The sequence below is a fragment of the Centroberyx affinis genome, unplaced genomic scaffold (genome assembly GCF_046629955.1).
Source record: "Centroberyx affinis isolate AG114_WGS23_722 - 3 ecotype Tasmania unplaced genomic scaffold, CSIRO-AGI_Caff_v1 ptg004010l_1, whole genome shotgun sequence".
In the NCBI taxonomy this organism is placed as follows: Eukaryota; Metazoa; Chordata; class Actinopteri; order Beryciformes; family Berycidae; genus Centroberyx; species Centroberyx affinis.
Genome location: NW_027281818.1, coordinates 239958 through 257608, shown reverse-complemented (window position 1 = coordinate 257608; position 17651 = coordinate 239958). Strand labels below are relative to the sequence as shown.

General features: G+C 39.4%; 1 protein-coding gene across 2 annotated transcripts in view; it reads right to left on the bottom strand.

The window, feature by feature from the left end:
• Nucleotides 1-9666: 9666 nt before the first annotated feature.
• Nucleotides 9667-17651, bottom strand: part of LOC139663432 (SLIT-ROBO Rho GTPase-activating protein 3) — a 61615-nt gene continuing 53630 nt past the window's right edge. For both annotated transcript variants that reach the window (XM_071542099.1, XM_071542098.1), the window contains 4 exons: nucleotides 15725-15905; nucleotides 15302-15451; nucleotides 14868-15183; nucleotides 9667-13648 (listed from right to left, as the gene is read on the bottom strand). In XM_071542099.1, coding sequence (XP_071398200.1) covers nucleotides 13202-13648; nucleotides 14868-15183; nucleotides 15302-15451; nucleotides 15725-15905 — 1094 coding nt within the window. In that variant the 3' untranslated portion in view covers nucleotides 9667-13201. The remainder of the gene's footprint in view (nucleotides 13649-14867; nucleotides 15184-15301; nucleotides 15452-15724; nucleotides 15906-17651) is intronic.

Below are 17651 nucleotides of genomic sequence, written 5' to 3'. Positions count from 1 at the left end.
ATGTCTAATTAATTAAAGGAAATAACAGTTTTATTTTGAAAATGTACACTAATCTTAGCAGCGAATTTAAATTGACCACCCTGAATAAATAAAGGTAAATAATAATAAATAAATGATGTCGCACACTGGGAGAACGTTCTTCTGGGATCTGCTGCTATACAGTTGAAGTATGGCAATATAGATCTAGGTATTGAGGTTATTTAGGTATATAATCTTTTGATCATTGTGATACAACCCATTCTCTGGCATTTTATAATAAATCACATTGTATCAGTAATGCTTCTATGTATGTATGGATGTAATATGCTATCAGCCAGGTTTGCTAGTTGTTCAGTTGCTGACGTTAACTAGCAAGCCTAGTTAGCTAATATTACTGTGTTGATCTCCATAGAGGAGATTAAGGCAGCTGGTCAACTATGAAACCCAAGAGCTGAGATCACATTCACAGGTCAATAATCATCATGAATCTGCTGTGGGACTGTACTGAATCTGTACCATTTATGTCAAAAACATTATACATACCAGACTCAGTACTTAGAATGTAACTCTAGAGCAAAATTTCCTACAATTATGAATTCCTGTAGGAACATACTGAATCTGGTGGTGCTAGGCATTCATTTCTGTGCTGCTGGTTACACTGCAAGCTAAAAGCATGGTTGTCACCATTTTTGCATCTCCAGATGGAAAACTGTCCTGTGCTGGAGTTGGAGCATTCCTAACTAGGCAGCTGTGCCTTATATGCATCGCAGGGCTACTGAGTAGTGTAGCTTTGTTTGTTTGTTTGTTTGTTTTTTCTCTGCCATTAGAATAATCTTAGTCTAGTCTTCAACACAGAACACTCTCCCTTTGTTTGCAGGAACTTGAACTCCTTATTGGACCTTTCCAGAGCAACAGAGACACTGCATCACAGAAATCTTCATATAGAGATGCAACTATGCTTTATATTTGGCTTCTGGTGTTGTGGCATTAGGAAGCTGTAAATGTAGGATGAGGAAAAATGTGTCTTATATGGGATATTAAGGATGAGCAGCTTTTCCTTTACCACCACAAATATTACCAAAACGAGTACTCTCTGACTCAAACAACCAGGCAACAAGACATCATCATCATGCAAATGTGTTTATGTTGGATCATGTCACATGTGTGTTTGTCTGTGATTATTTACTCACGTGAATATCCAGAGGCAGCTATGTGCAGTAATTTGATTTAGCCTGGCTGTTTGGGCGATGCAACCCTTAGAGCCTTCGGCCAGCAGACTCATTTAACAGAGCAGGAGCTAAACCCTTGCCAAAGCATTAATTATGTTTTTTTTTTTTTATTCACATAATCTCTAGCATTACGAACAATTTGGTAGCATGGTTCTCCCTGTAGGGAAGGATGGTACTATCTCAATTTATCCAGTTGCACGGTATTTGTCACAGAAAGTCATTGAAAAGATTGTGCTTATGTACTGGTTTATTATGAATTATCACTGGAGACATAGTTATATTCTATTGTAGACGCTGCTTGAATATACCTTCTCCTCTGAAAAGATGTAATGAGGCCAACGATAATATCATAATGGCCTGGGGTCTTGACCATATAATTTTATTTTCACTGAAGATGATTAAAATGCCATATTTCTTACTCTATTACCATTGCCGTGTCTCAAATAGAATGAGTAAAAAAAAGTCAAAATGCTTTGGGCTTCATTGGAATCGTAAATGTCGAGGCCAATCAGGCCTCTCCCGTTCGATTTATTGTGTTAGGTCTGTTTGATTAAATACATGGAGCCAAAGATAATATTATCTAGCTTTACTCTGGCTTTTTATCCTGATTGAAGTCTCTATATTAGAACAGTTTCATCTGTTATGTGTGTGTGTGTGTGTGTGTTTCTTTGAAATTCTTCTGCTTTGTTTCTTCTTAGTCTTGTCTTGTTTATTTAAAGTTTTCTTACTTATTAAATCAGGAGAGGCATGATGTATTGCTTTGAATTCTGTAGTTCTACAGTTTATTATAGGTGAACTACTGTTCTAAAATGCCACAGAACTAAACTACAATAAATAGACATACATGTAACACAGACACACAAACTGACACACACATGTAAAGTATACAGACGTACAGCACAGCATGTACTTTAAGGACTGCTTTGTATCAGGTGTTTTAGAGTGTAACCAACCACTTTCCTCTCCCCATATACTCTCATGAGACATTCTGATGGGTTTGGAAACAGGGAATGTTAATTACTGGATGCTCAGCCAAGCAGTAATTACATGCTTACATTAGCAAGGTGACATGCAGCACAGAACGCCTGGGAGACACTCCACTGGCAGGTTTTCTGGTAATATGTTAATAGACTAAACCCTGTCATCAGGCCTTTGGGTTACTCAGGGTGGTATACTTAAATACTTTTCAGGGCAGAGTCATATTACTGATCCTTTAAGTGTTTGAGGATTATCCACATTAAAGACGAAGTTACTAACGAGAACAAGGAAGAAAGATGTAAACTCTCTCATAAGTTTTGTGTTTGAGAGGGAATGTTTTGTTAATTTCTCCTCACATGTAGAGAACATTATCACGATCCAGATGATATCAAGCAAATATTTTGTCTGGGATGGTTGTTCTCTTATCTTCCCAAAGACTGCTGTTGAACATCTGTACTGTGCCTGGCTGGAGCCTAGACACTCCTGTCGCCTGGACATGTTTGCATAAGGAGAGAGCAGGGGGGGAAATGTATCTTAATATCCTAATATTTAAATGAAGATAAATCCTAAATTTGTAAGATTAGTCCTAAATCATTAATTCCTCAATGAATCCTGAATCTCTAATCCTCAAGTAATCCTATTTTTTCCCAGTCCTATAAATTACACAACAAATATGCTCATCTGCCAAAGTGTATTCCAAAGGCACATGCAGCAAATAGCTGCCCTGTATTTTGACCCCTTTGGTAATTAATATACATGTATGTGTGTATGCAAAGAAGAAAAGCCATAATCACATTGTGTGTAATATGCACAAAAATTGAGTATTGCTACAAAACCTATGTCAAATCAAGTAAATGAACAGATATCAAGCTATACTCATACAAATACAGAAGAGTTTGATAGAGTTTTAAAACCTGGAACCTGGAAGTTTAAAGACTACTTTTGATTATCAAAAGAAGGACTCCAAGGTACTCCAACCTGCAGATAAAACAGTTGTTTAAGAGCCCACATGTTGTAGCTCACACAGGTCTTTGTCTAAACTAAAATTCAATAAGCAGCATCCTCTTAGTGTGTGTTTTATTTGAGCATTTATGAGCAATTCATAAAATAAAATTTAGGTTCAGTACAGGCAGGTATAAAATGCAAAAATATGACAAAAACAAAATGAAATTGCTTGCGTTAAAGAGAATAAGATGCATCTTAAAACATGGCAAGTTTCGCAAATATGATAAAATTATCTAGTAGAAATACTAAAATAATACATTCAAGGAAAAAATAGGGCTAAACATCTCCATTGCAGTATCTCCCTATCTACTTTTACCTCAGATACCCCCTGGATTTAATAGGCTCTTTTTCTGATTCTAGGTCAGTGTCCATGATTTCAGATATCAGACGACAAATCTCTACCTGTACATTTGGAGAGAATGCAAAGCCACGAGCCAGAGTGGCATCTGCAGAGTAACACCAGTCAGCTGTGGGTAAATCTTTTTCAGCTTAATTTTGGAGAAATGTAGCACTTTGAAGTGGAGTAAAACAACATCCTGATCCATAAAGGATCATGCATGGGAAATACAATATGTGTATGTGTATGAGGAAGCTGGAAGTGAGGTTTCAGGTTCAAGATTTCAGTTCAATTTCCTTGTGCTGCTGCTGAGATGCGGTTCAAATGAAGTGTGTATGCGGTGCGGAGGTGCAGACAGTGAGGAAATCTGCATCACTCTTATTAGTCAAATGTGCACCTAGAACAAGTACAGAGACACACAACACAGACCTTTGTAGTATATTCATTGAACATTTCTGCCTTAGGAAAAACAGGTCTTTGTGTAAAAAATAGTTAGTCTGACATTCAGTCCATAGGGTGAGATGAGGCTGAGGTGCATCTAACATTGTGTTCTTTGATTGGGCTTTGTATGGAACTATTGACTGAGAGCTGCAGTCCATATGGTATCAAAGGACTGTACTCTGCTTTGCCTTATCACTGATATACTGTTATCTATTCTGTGTATGCATACCAGTGCCTAATGAGGCCCTGAGCAGGTGAGTCATCCATCCTTGTGCTACCCAGTACACAGGGCTGGGCCTGTCTGTGATGTTAACAACAGTCAGAGCTATAGGAGCTAAGTGCAAACACCGCCGGGTTATTGGAGCCAGAGCCGTGTCTGATGTTAAACAATGGACTTTAACAAGGCAGATGGCCTTGTCAGTGCAGATGCCAGCTACAGAACTCTGTTTTGGTGATTCATTCTTCATTCATTTTTAATGTGTCATATGTGCATTAATATATTATTCATTTCCTTCTATATTCTTTAAAGGGTGTCAAAACTTCATCCAGGAAAAGTCAATCAGTGTGTGTAAACAAAATCAATAAATGTAGCAGTATTAGCCCCTTTGGCCTTGTAGACCTGCTGATGCAGTGGAGAGCATTTATTTGGATCCTCAGCCACAAAAACACTGCTGAAGATTACAATATGTTTGTTATTTCTCAGTTGTGTCAATAGGAAGGCATTCATCCAAAGTGCAATTTAACCTCTAAACTGCAGATGATGTAATTCTGTCTCTCTGCACATGCAATATTTCAATAGGATAAGATGGCGTTGGCATGTTGGTTTTAATGCTTTTAATGTGCTCTATGTGTTGGGCACTGATGCTGTTTTGTGTCCTGGGTGAGGACAAAGACATTTTCTACTTTTTCTGGACAATAAAGTTGTATTCTATTCTAGAGCCTTACTCTGTAACTGTCTGTAATGTAGTTTACTCAGATTACTCACTTGTAACAAAGTGGCTATGAATGGCACATTCAGTTGATATTCTTATCAGAAACAGTGTATTTCCTTACCATATTATGCAGGTCGAATGAACATCCCATGTAGAGGTCCATTCATAAATTCAGCTGTCAGGGGCCCTTATCTACAACCATGCCCTTTGCTGGTGTGAGAACATTTAGTTTCACATTTGTTAGAATAATTTGTTAGAATTTGGCATGTAGAATTATACATCCTGACAGTCCTTGAGTCTACATCCAGCTGCTAAACATTAGTGATTCATGGTAGAATTAAATTGCAATTATTCCACTTTAATGTCAGTTAAATGTATAACATCTTTTGTAGGTTCCTGATTATTTGCTTAAAATTGTAACCAGAAATATTATCCATTGGATCAATTCAACTAAATTATGTAATCTGATTGCTTTCATTCAGATATTATTTTATTGTCAAAATCTGTAGACCATGACGTTTTAAGATGAGTTTTATAGCATTTCTGCTTTGATAGATTATATACGTACAGTGGACAGGGACAGAAAAGATCAGAGAGAGGGGAATGATTTGACTCAAATGTATGTCGGTACTGTAAGAACATTGTACCTTTCCTGCTTCAACACAAGGACACTGTATAGAATTCAAATTCAAATTTATTCCATTTGGAATAACATTTTGGAGAAAATGCAAGATGGTTTTCTTCTTGCCTTTTACAAAATTCTTGTCCTGTACAAAGAAATAGTACTGGCCGTTGTTTACCTGCATTGGGTCATTAAACGTATGATTAACTGGGTTATGATCATTTTAATGATCTGCTTTCCAGAAATCGTTATATTAACAGTAGACAATGAGAAGTAATTCATAACATATTTCAATATAGGCCTATTAACAAGAATCAAACTCTGAGACCCACTGCCTGCCCCAATTACCAATAAGATGGACACTTAAGGAAGGAAATCATTCTTAGGGCCGTTTGTTTTTAGTTGCATCAAATTAACACATCTGCTATAAGACAGATTGGTGATGCAGGGCCAGCTCTACCTCGGGCCCTCTGTGTCCTCTCTGAACAGCTTGGCATTTCTCTTCTCTAAAAACTTTGCTTCAAAGGTCTGTCATAACCACTAAGCCACATTTGGCATGCCAGAGCAATAACATCATAAATATAAACAAGCAATGAAGAGCTCAGAGCTTTAATTTGTAATCTGTGTGCATGTTGTCAGGAGGGCATTATCAGGAGTTGCGTGTATTGATCTTGTGTGTATATGTGTGTGTGTGTGTGTGTGTGTGTGTGTGTGTGTATGTGTCGTGTATTCTTTTGTGCGTCTTGTGAGAGTGTGTGCATGGACAATGAAAACAACAAGGCCTACCTGGTCTGTCTGTGCAGTGTAATTTATTGTGCATGCCATATAAGCACTATTATCCACACCTTATCCCTGCACATCAAAGCTGCAGGCATAGATAGAAATGTCATTGTATCAGAGGCGACACCTTCGGCTAGCTAACCTTTGCAAGCCTGATGATCTTTTGAGTTTCTATTCACAATGTGTCCTGCATCATCCATCGGACAGAAACTCACACGATGTTCTGATTTGTGAGGTCAGAAATTTAAATAAAAATGCATCAAAGTCAAGTTATTTACAGCTCAAAACCATGAAATATTAGGTATTTTGAGGGATCTCTTCAGGACTCACATCTCCATCTGACATGCTGAAACAAGCAAAAAAAGAAAAAAGAGAAGTCATGTCCTCGTCTTCTCCCATTGCCACTGAAATAGCCTCTGGAGCCGTATGATTGCCCCCACTGCCAGAGCTTCCTCTTCTGGGGCGGCAGAGTGGCCCAGTGGTCCAGAGTGTCTCTGGTTTGATCCCTGCAGCAGCCACCTGTCCGGTCAAAATGTCCTTGAGGCACTAAACCCCTACCTGCTCGCTCATCTTAAGTCTGGATAAGAGTGTCAGCCTAAAAACATAAATGCCTAAAGTACGTTTTAACTCAAAGCATATATTTTGTGATAAAGAGACACATTAAAATGATGGAAAGGCCAGGTGACGTGGCAAATCACCTCATTGACATATGTAAACAACAGAGATGGTAAATAGATTATTTCTAAAGGTAATGATATGCCACAGTCTTTGTTCCAATATCAAGCATAAAAATGAATGTCATATATCCCTACACTAATCTGCACATCTTTTGTCTCACTACAATACAGCATAAATTAATGTTTTGTTGACAAATTGCCAGGTACTTAAGGAGAAAAACAGACTTTCAAACAGACATCTGAGATCAACTTAATGTTCTGTTCTCATTCAATAATGAAGTGACTATAAATTGTTCTCATTGTCTGATTATGCATTTTTGGGCTATGTTTATTTTGTTTGTTATTTGCTATTTACAAATCAAATAAAGTATATTTCATTTTAAATGAAACAACCTCACACAACTGTGTCAAACCTCTCCCACATGTGTCTGTTACCAATACATATCACAGTCAAAATCCAAATGCTATGAACAGTATACAATGTAACTATTCTGTCATCGTATCCCTTGACATGACATTGGTTGAAGTAAAAATGGGAAAAGTAGCACACACATCTCATTTGTGAGAAATCTATTGGCATTGGCATTTCAGCAGAACATTATACACTTAATACAGAAATATTTGAAAGAAATGAAACATGACTTCCATTTGTTTACATTGTTTTAGTCTAATTATGTAAATGAATGTTCTATGGCACATCATTTGTCCTCAAGAGGTTTCTATTTAAGAGCGTAACTGCTTCACAATTAATTATTTTGATGTAGCTAAGCTGAAGGCAGAGAAGGTGAAGGCTGAAGGAGGAAATTATGATAATGATAGTTCTGCTCTGACTTACACAAAGAGATTATGCGTTATTGAAGAGTTTGCTCTCATTTGCCTACTAATTATAATAGAAGATAAGACAAATTAGGCCACTGGAGAGTGCTTATGCAACTTATTTTTCAAATCATTTGCAGATTGGACCAGTCACAGCATCTGTTCTTCATCGATGAAGCATACCTCATTCTAGGGAGGCATAAAACAAATTCCATCCTAGTGGAAGCAAAGAGCGCTGACGTTTTTTATTTTTATTTCTATGGAACTACAGTACGTTACATTACATATAACAACCAAATGCATAATGGAACAACTGAATTTGAGAAGTGTGTCTGAGTGTGTGTGTGTGTGTGTGTGTGTGTGTGTGTGTGTGTGTGTGTGTGATAAGGTGAGAGGTTGTATTTGAATTCTTTTCACGTACCCTGAATAATTTTTAAGCTCACATTTGCCATTTCACCTCTGTACTAAATCTACTTTTTCACAAAGTTGGTTGCGTTTACCTAGAAAGGCCTCTGTGTCCTGAGTTTGTCACCCCTATGGCGCATCAGCTCTCCTCGGCAGACATATTGTGCTGCTCTATTCCCATGAATGGGTTCAGCTGGGATGTGCCACCTGTTGCTCTCTATTTTTGGAGACAAATAAGGAACCTCGGAGGACATTGTCCTCAGTTTTCACAGTGAGCTAGACACTATCTCTAAAAAGACCGCTCTCTCTTTCTCTCTCAGATTTCTTTCTGTCAGTGTAATTACAGTCTAGTTTAGCACAATCTTTTCTCATCTCATCAACAGCCATTGCTGTTTCGCTAGCATACTATGTGTATATCCTTATCTAAGATCTTGTAAATATAAATTAAATATGCAACTAACAATCATTACATAACAACCCATGGGTCTAATCTCAGAATCACATTTGAGAAAATAAATAATATTGTTTCCGCAATTTTCTTATGAGGTATTTTAAAGAGCATAGTCTCTCATCTACAAGGTTTGGAAATAGGTGATTGAATTTATGACTTGATGTGAGTGACAGCTAACACATTGAACAATATACTTCTAAGATATAATTATTTATTTACCTGTTAGTAAATGGCATAGCTTTCAAAGTAATGAAAAATGTGAACACAGTTGCTTGTTTGACATGTTCTTGTTGACCAGGGGTTTCTCAGGTGGAACAAACTGAATTTTGTTTATGCTCTATCAGTACAAACATTGCAGGCTGATTAGTGAAACACTGACCAGTGGGCTAGCAAGCCAATTTCAGGGAAGGTGTAATAATGCAATTTATTCAGAACTCTGTTCTTGTATGTGGCCATCACTACAACTAGTTCCTAATTCTTAAAGAATAATCAACATTCTGCTGACTGCACACTTTGTGACACACTCTGCATATAAATCTCACATTTATCGTCTCCCTAAATAGCAACACGCAACATGCATTCAGTCTCACAGTCTCATATCACACAGCACCTTATATCAAAGTGGTTTGTATGGTCTGTGCTGCAGTTTCTCCATCATGTGGCCACAGAATGAACTACAGTCTCTGTTCATCTTTGCAGTCCATTTACTGTTAGTTCATTCTTTACTTTTTAGATGCAAAGCACCTCATGGATCCAGTAAGTAACTCACTCACATGTTCATTCACTCACTCACTCACTCACAGTTAGCCTATCTGCCCCTAGTGGTTGTGAGGAGGCATGGTGCACAGGATGCTGAGAAGCACTGTTTGGAAATTTTGGATTCGGTTCATAAAGCACAGACACGCAGGATGCAAAACAACATGTTCCTTTTCTCAGCTATGTAGGGTGCTTCACATCTGTCCACTGATGCCTGTTGTTGATATTAATACAATTCTCTCAGAATATTTGGATCACAGAGCAATAATGGTTTTATTTGGACGCAGGGGTTCTCAACATCCAGTCAGTGGTATGGTGTACATTACATCACAGGGTTTCAACCAATCAGACACTCATCAACAAACAGCATCACTAGACAAACGTTTAAAGAGAGGGTAAACAGTATGACAACAACTCACACTCTGGTCCCCACCATGACAGGCACTCAGTCTGCTCTCTTATTGTGATGTTCTTTTGAATAGTAGCTTGATGTCTTGTCATCTCGACAAGCAAACAGTGTTTCCCATTTCAGCATACATTCCAGAAACCAAAAACATGTCCTTGTAACATCACATGTAGGAAAAAAAGGAGAGTGCACCAAGTGCCTTATAAATCGTGCAAGGAGAGGATCCATATCAGTCCTGCTGTTGCCAACAATACTGCAATGCATTTGCTTTGAAAGGGAAGGAGCTACAGTAAATGACAAGAGTTCACGGCTCAACCACAGCACAGGCAGTTCACAGGGAAGAGGGAAAACAAAACTAAAAATATGAAAGAAATATTCTGAGATGATTCTACTGAACTTGATCAGTAGAGTGTGTACAGTAGTTTTCATAACTCCTGTCCTTCGGGAATCACCAAAGCACAGACAATCAGTTCATGATGATTTCTCTGCAATTCAACAGAGAGAAATATCTTTTTACAAAGCATTCCTTTGATTATTTGATGAGTGTGTTACATTGGTTTTTACTACTGAAGAGCATTGAGAAGTAAAAATGATAACGAAAACATCAGTTTATATCAAACATGACAACTAAGTGACAACATATTGCAGTTAAAAAAGTAAATATAAAAGTCCAATAAAAATTGATGTTGTGCACAAAAGGCACACAAATTTTGTACTCCACTTACACAAGTGTTAAATATAAATAAAGAAAATGCCAAATACATCTCTGTGTGAAAACAGTCTGGATGATGTTAATTTTACCTTTAAATTGTGTGCTTTCTTTGCATTTTATGTACCTTTTTTTTGATAACCAGAAATGGTCACTAGCAAGATTGATACTAATGCCCATGTAAGGTTATCATAGCCACTGGTTCGTCACATACACAAGAAGCAATACCACTAGGAACCAGCAGAGGGTGTGAGTGCACTGCATGACTTAAAATGCTGTATTGCCTTTCTCCTGCTGGGCATTTGCCAGTGCTGCATGAGCTCTCTGTTCTTAACAATCCACCCACCAGGGAGCAGCTAGAGATGTATAATTCTGTCTGAGACAAACAAAAAGCAACAAATACATCAGCAATAAAGAAACATTTCAGTTTTAAAGCATGTACGTCAGTAAAACTCTAGAATGTATAGAATGATAGCTAACTGGAAGTGGAATTGGTGCCTGGTATGCATGCTGTTTCTTTGAACATTTTGCTGAATCAAGCATTATTATTTGTCTATAATTGATATTTGTATCAATTCTATTTTATCAACTGCTATACAGGGCTTCATTCATCATTCCCAAACCCCCAAACAGGTTGTTAAAGCCTGCCTCTTAAAAAACAAAAGGCCAATAATGAAGTTATTTATGCGTTTTACCAAGGCAAGGCACCACATACACCCATTGGTTAATTGCCACATACTATGAGTCAGACAATACAGCGCAAAACATGCAGAATAGGGCAGGCTCTTTGGGATGCCGATTACAAGGTCTCTGGCCTAGAGCTGTCAGAAGCAATTCAGAATGACAGGAGGTACAGTAGATATACAAACACTGAAACTTTCTCTATTTAGTTTTTCCCCCACAAAAAAGGGAACAGTCTACTGTCAGAGCATGACTGTATCTATCAACTAAGATAACACAAAGGCAGGGAGGGAGGAAACCACTGTGATAAAAGTATGCCACAACATTTAGTGTGTACTGCTCAGGCAATACTAGGTTTGTCTATGTAAGTATCACATTTGAGATTTGAAAGAGGAACTGTGAAATGGTACTTTTCAGCTTCTCTTGTGCAATAACGGGATCACACAAGTTCAAGAATTCAAAATTCAAAGATGGGCATGAGTGTCAAAAATATAAAGGAGAAAACAGCTTTATTCAGCTTTCATGGACACTAAATTGATGGACACTCAATGGGATATCTACAGTACAATTACCAAATGCAATCTAATCATACAGTACAAGGTAAGCAATATGATCTCCATTAAATCAACACAGCCAGGGAATATGCTTGCTTTTTACTGTAGAGAATGATAAGGTGTTTTTGTGGTTGGTTTCAATCTTTACAAATGCTATTCACATCAATCCCTTGCCTGTTTTGTGTTGGCCTGTACAGGATTAACACTTTCAAAAAATTACTAACAATATATTATGTACAAGTTTACCACAGGATTCCTACAATTAGTTTTCTGCATCTCATGTCCAGGACATGGGGAAAAATATGGAAACACCAACATAAAGTCTGTTCACTGTCCACGTTTCCATGACGGCAGAGCATGACTTTCTTGGCTCACTTTTTCTTTAGGGGTCTAGGTTCATTCTAATCACTACTAAGATTTTGAATGATCACCTTCATGCCAGGACGCATTGTCTTTAGCAATAGGAGCAGTGTCAAAATTCTAAACTTGTTCTACCTGAGAAACCGCTGATGACTAAACCCCCATCTATTTAAAGCCACTAGCGGTCTGGTTACCCAATACTTTTAACAGAATGATAACCTTAGCCACATGCATGGCAAATTATAAGACAGGATATGATCCCAATTAGTATTTTGTGACAGATGTGGACATGACATCTGAAACAATAAGGTTTCAGATGAATAATTACACTTAACAATGATTAACTGTTCTTGCCCACTGACAGTACTAGAAAAAGCCCACACCATTACAGATCCCCTCTCAGTGACGGAAGTCTTTATGCTAGTATTTCCATTATTTTCTCCAAACCCAGCATGCAGAATTATATAATGTTGCTATGTTGTTACTTTGCTGAACATCCATTGTATTATATTACAAACAGAAAGCATGACAACTTCAAGTAAATCTTTATGTACAGCCAGAAGGCCTGTGACCCCGGTGGTCATAGACATGGTCTTTAGACTGAATGTCTACGCCAGTCCAGATGGAGCGTTTCATACACATCAGCAGGAGTGACTGAAACTTCACCTGGACAACCTGTGCAGGGTGAAAACTAATACCGAATTTCACACAAGTATTGCTTTACTTGCATTCAATGTATCTCTGAAAGGAGAACATGGCCACAGATTTTGTTTATCTTGAGGTAAAACAGAAATAAAAGTTTGCTTCAAGGTTACTTCTACTCATTCTCTACACGTCTGTAGTTAAATCAAGTTTCAAAGAGGTTGAGCTTTATGCTATCAAACCCTTACAGGTTTTCCAACTACTTCATCACCATGGTAACATAGGCTCACTTCAGGAGCTTCCTGAATTCATGAATTCATGAAGTCAAAACAGAGAGGAAAACATCCACACCTGCTTGTCACACATCAGCACCCATTTCCTTAAGCTTTCCCCTCTCTTGGAAAGCTTGAAAACCTTCTCACCTACCAGATTCTACCTTTGCTACATGGTGCCAGACTTATCCCCAGCTTCATTAGCTGTGTTAACGTTGGGACCAGCAGCTGCATTGTTATTTGGAAATATCTTCTCAGTAGGGGTAACAGCAGGGCTGCCGACCCCTGAAGAGCTGGAGCTGCTGGAGCGGTGCTGGGTGGGGGGGGGCCGCACCGGCCTCATGGGTGGGGGGCGGAGCTGAGCCCCAGCCAGCCGGGCGGAGAGGGCAGGTTTGAAGGTGGTCATCATCTCAGAGGTGGAGCTGCTGCTGCGGCGCATGGCTGCGTCCGGGTCTCGGATCATAATGGTATGCAGCGGGCTGGCGGGCTCAGAGCTGACCGGGTTCTTCATGGGCTCCAGGGTGTCCAGCACCACGTCTGGCGCCTGCTTGGCCGTGTTCTGCCGCTCCAGCTCACGCAGCTCATGGAGGGCTGTGGTCATGGTCTTCTCTATGTCCTGGTATGGGAAAGACAAACATGAGGAGATCAAAACAGTTAAACATAATGGCCAGGTCAGCAGAATTTGATTGCAATCTACCATTTAAAAAATATGACACCTACTGACTTTACTGTATTAGTTATCATGAACACTTTGATTGTAAAATAGTGACATTTTAGAGGGTGTAACAATTTGTGTTTTTACACATTGAGCAATGAACCTCAAGTATTATTTTTTTTTTCTTTAAATTGGATATATAGCATTTTGGAATGAGACCCTTCAGTTCTAGTCAAGTTATGATCATTAACAAGTGGTCAAGTATTCAGTTTACAGTTTTGACTACTATGACTAACTAGGATAAATAAAACCACTGACTTAAAAACATACTGTACAAACTGAACGTTGTATGCCTGATTGACCTTGTATCTAATGGCTGCAGCCATTAGCCAATGATAAGAATATGGCGCAGAACCTTCAGTGCTCATTAACTTGTTATTCAGCTCCTGGTCTCCATGTCCGAGAAGGGTGTCTATTACCCAGCTGCAGTCTGACACTGACATTTACTCGGAGTCCCAGCTGCTGCTTTGAGACAGACAGATACAGCAGGGAGCCTGACTCTGTTCTACCAAACCCACCCACCCTGGCTGCATGCAAGAATTGTCTGACACTTCATATCATGCATGGCAGTGACAGCAAACAGATATATAGAAACAAATAATACCAAAAGTGACAACTTTAATTTCTCTATATCGCTCTTTCATAGTATCCTTGCCCTTCTGTTTTGCTTGCATCAGAAATTACACACTAAAAGATCACTGCCATTATCAGTAGCGCTCATCATTCTACCATTTAAAAAAACGCTGCTGTGCTATTTGTTTTCCATTCAATGAGCACAGCGAGCGCATATAGTCATTAGCAATACTCATTTGATTTTCTACATAACTCAAGCTCCAGAACGGCTGTGAAAGGATGGATGCATGGATAGTAGATGGACAGACAGACAGACAGATAGATAGATAGATAGATAGATAGATAGATAGATAGATAGATAGATAGATAGATAGATATTTGGGTTTCATGTTCTACATTCTGTGCATTTCATAATGTAAATCAAAGCAGAAAATCCTGTTAACATCAAGTCACACATCCAGGTTATGAAAGGCTCTGATATTAGCACTGAATATATCACATCCTGAACAGATTTGCATTGCTTAGGTGCAGACATAAGGGATCTTGCCTCAGCCAGAGCCTCAGCCTCCAGTGATTTGTGGTCCCCTAGGCTGCTGTGGCGAGTGGCTCCTGGCACTGGTCTCAGCGGGTGGCCCTCAGGATAGGCCTTCCTGTCTGGGTAGTTGATGCTGCCTGCACTGCCGAAGGTGCCTAGACGCCTCTTTTCTGGACTCTCTATACGGCCCTTGCTGATGGACACCTTGTGGGGGCTGCTGGGACAGGCTGCAGCCCGTGGCGGAGTGTCAGCCACCCTGGTGGGGCTGTGGGTATCTGCACCGCTCCGACGGCGTGGGATTGCAGCTCCATCAGACCGTAACCTCACCCTAAGGAGAAGCATCACATCAGACAAACAGTCAAACTAGAAAACTCTGTGAACAAACTAATGCAAAATAAAAACACAACCCCAAGACAACAGTAGTGTTTATCCTTTATGGTAACCACCTCCCCATGACGCCTCCAAAGTTGTAATCGGGTGATTGCTCGCATGGTGACGGGACGTCATTTTTAGATGAACCCTTGTCATCCAGCAGTGGTCCGCTGCTCGCCTCACTGTCTGCTTTCTGGCTAAGATTGTCTGAGAAAGCATCGTCCCTGAAAGAGCAGAGGAAATAGTGGTGAACATAAGATATGCACATGAAGTACATATGCACCTACTTTAATTCACAAAAGATTGGGATGTGGCATGAATTGAGACAAATTGTGTAAGTTTATCCACCACAACATATTGTAAATATCATCAGCCCTAATGATCACTCATAAAATAATTTAAAGTGACTTATCCTTCAAAAGAGTGCTTATGATCACAAAGGAAAATTACAAAGTTTATCACAGACTACCAAAAAGACACATTTTGCTGTTACTCACAGGTCTTGTACCACGATGTACTGATGTGGGATTAGACCATCTACACCATTATGGCGTCCCTCCCACCAGTCTTCAGAGGCTCGGTGATACAGAAGCAGAGAGGCTCCCTTCTTGAAGGACAGCTCCCTGGGAGTGCGTCCCACGTAGTCAAACTTAGCTATGGCCTCGATCTGTTCAACCTCTGAAGGCATAAATAGGCACAAAACATTAACATTAATATTTTTGGAGCACTGCATGGTTATGGCCATACTGAAAGGTATAGAGAAGGTAGTCTAGGCTAGCCAATCATGTGACAGTAATCAGATCTATCTGCTTCCTTGACTTAATCAATAACATGCAAGCAATTCTTGCTCTAATTAACGAGAAGCCCACCTTGTGTCTGGAGTAAATAATAAGAGAAAATCTGCGAATATAGCATCTGGGCTCCTAATCCAATACATTTTGCTCTTCTACAAGAAACATTCCCTCCAATGAGTGAAGCTCAGTATGTCTCTGTTTATATTTCAAAAAATCCCTCAAGTCAGGCACAAGAGCTCACACCGCAGAGCTACAGAGCTGTAAAAAAAAACAGCAAAAACACACACACACCAGAAACACAAAACGCATGCTTTGAACCATTTCATTGTAGGTTACAATTATAATTCATTGAGCTAGGGATTTTACCCAGAGGGAAGATAAAAAGCCATTACTGTATGAATATGTCTTGTAGAGAAAACCCCATTATTGGTTGAGGCAATGAATATTGGATATTTTACCTACTGAATATTTTTACCTAAAATGCTAGAAGAACCTACACCTGTCTGCAGTGTGTGTCTATGGGCCAGCCAGCAGGGGTCAGCCAGGGTTAACCGCTGTACATGGTTAAAATGAATCAGCTCTCAGCAAGAAAACTCCCATGCAAACAGAAAGGCTGATCAGTTTTATTTGCAACTCCCACCAGGTGTAAGCAAGGAAGTTACAACAGTTACAGTTACAGAGCGGAAGGAGAAGGAGAAAGGGAGGGAGAGAGAGAGAGGGAGAGATTGGTAGCAATTGGCATCTATTTTGTCATTGAAAAGTATCCAGCTGTGAATGATGTTATTATAAAGAAATAAAAAGAAATGTACTCAGGGTGATTGGTTTATTCTCAGTTTGTCTTCAGTCCAAGAAAACTGTTCCTATTAAACTGACTAAGAGACCATAGTGCAACACAGGGGCCCTAAACGTCACCTAAGTCCCTCTCAGTACTCAGGCAGGCAAGAGCAGCACCTGTAGGGGGCAACCAGCCTTTGTTCATCCTTCCAAATAGAAGCCTTGGAGAAAGTGTCAGCACTCATTACAGATGAGGCTCTGAGATAGGGTTACCCAGTCTGGCCCAGCACACTGCACTGTGTAGACCTGTCCATTCACCTTTCACTGACGGCACAGGCGATATTATCCCTTGCATTACCCATGTTTTGGCTTTTGTGTCTCGCCCAGTTATTCTGTCAGAGCTCTGGGGAGAATTGGGAAAATACTGCACAAAGGAGAGAGTCCCATGGGACTTGCTTACTAACACTGAACAAAGAGAGATCAGGAGAGGAGGGAAATGGAGAGCAAGAGAGAGAGAGAGAGGGAGAGAGAGAAATAGAGGCACATAGAGAGAGAAAGACAGATCAAAGAGGCAGTGCAGCATGCCAACAGTGTTTACTCAACTTGCCTTCAGCTTCAAACATCACATAAGCCTTTGCAACCATAAGCTGCTGCAGCACATGCCTTGCTCACCTTTCAGTCAAAAGCACTCAATAAAAAAGGTCAGTCGACACTTAAAGCTCTTTCATCCACAAAGCCTTCTAAAATCACATCACACATATTCCCATGTGAAATCCATGTAATACTATTTGCCAAGATGTAAACTGGTTTGATATGATATGATACTCTTTGAATGATCAAACAGTATCTAAAAAAT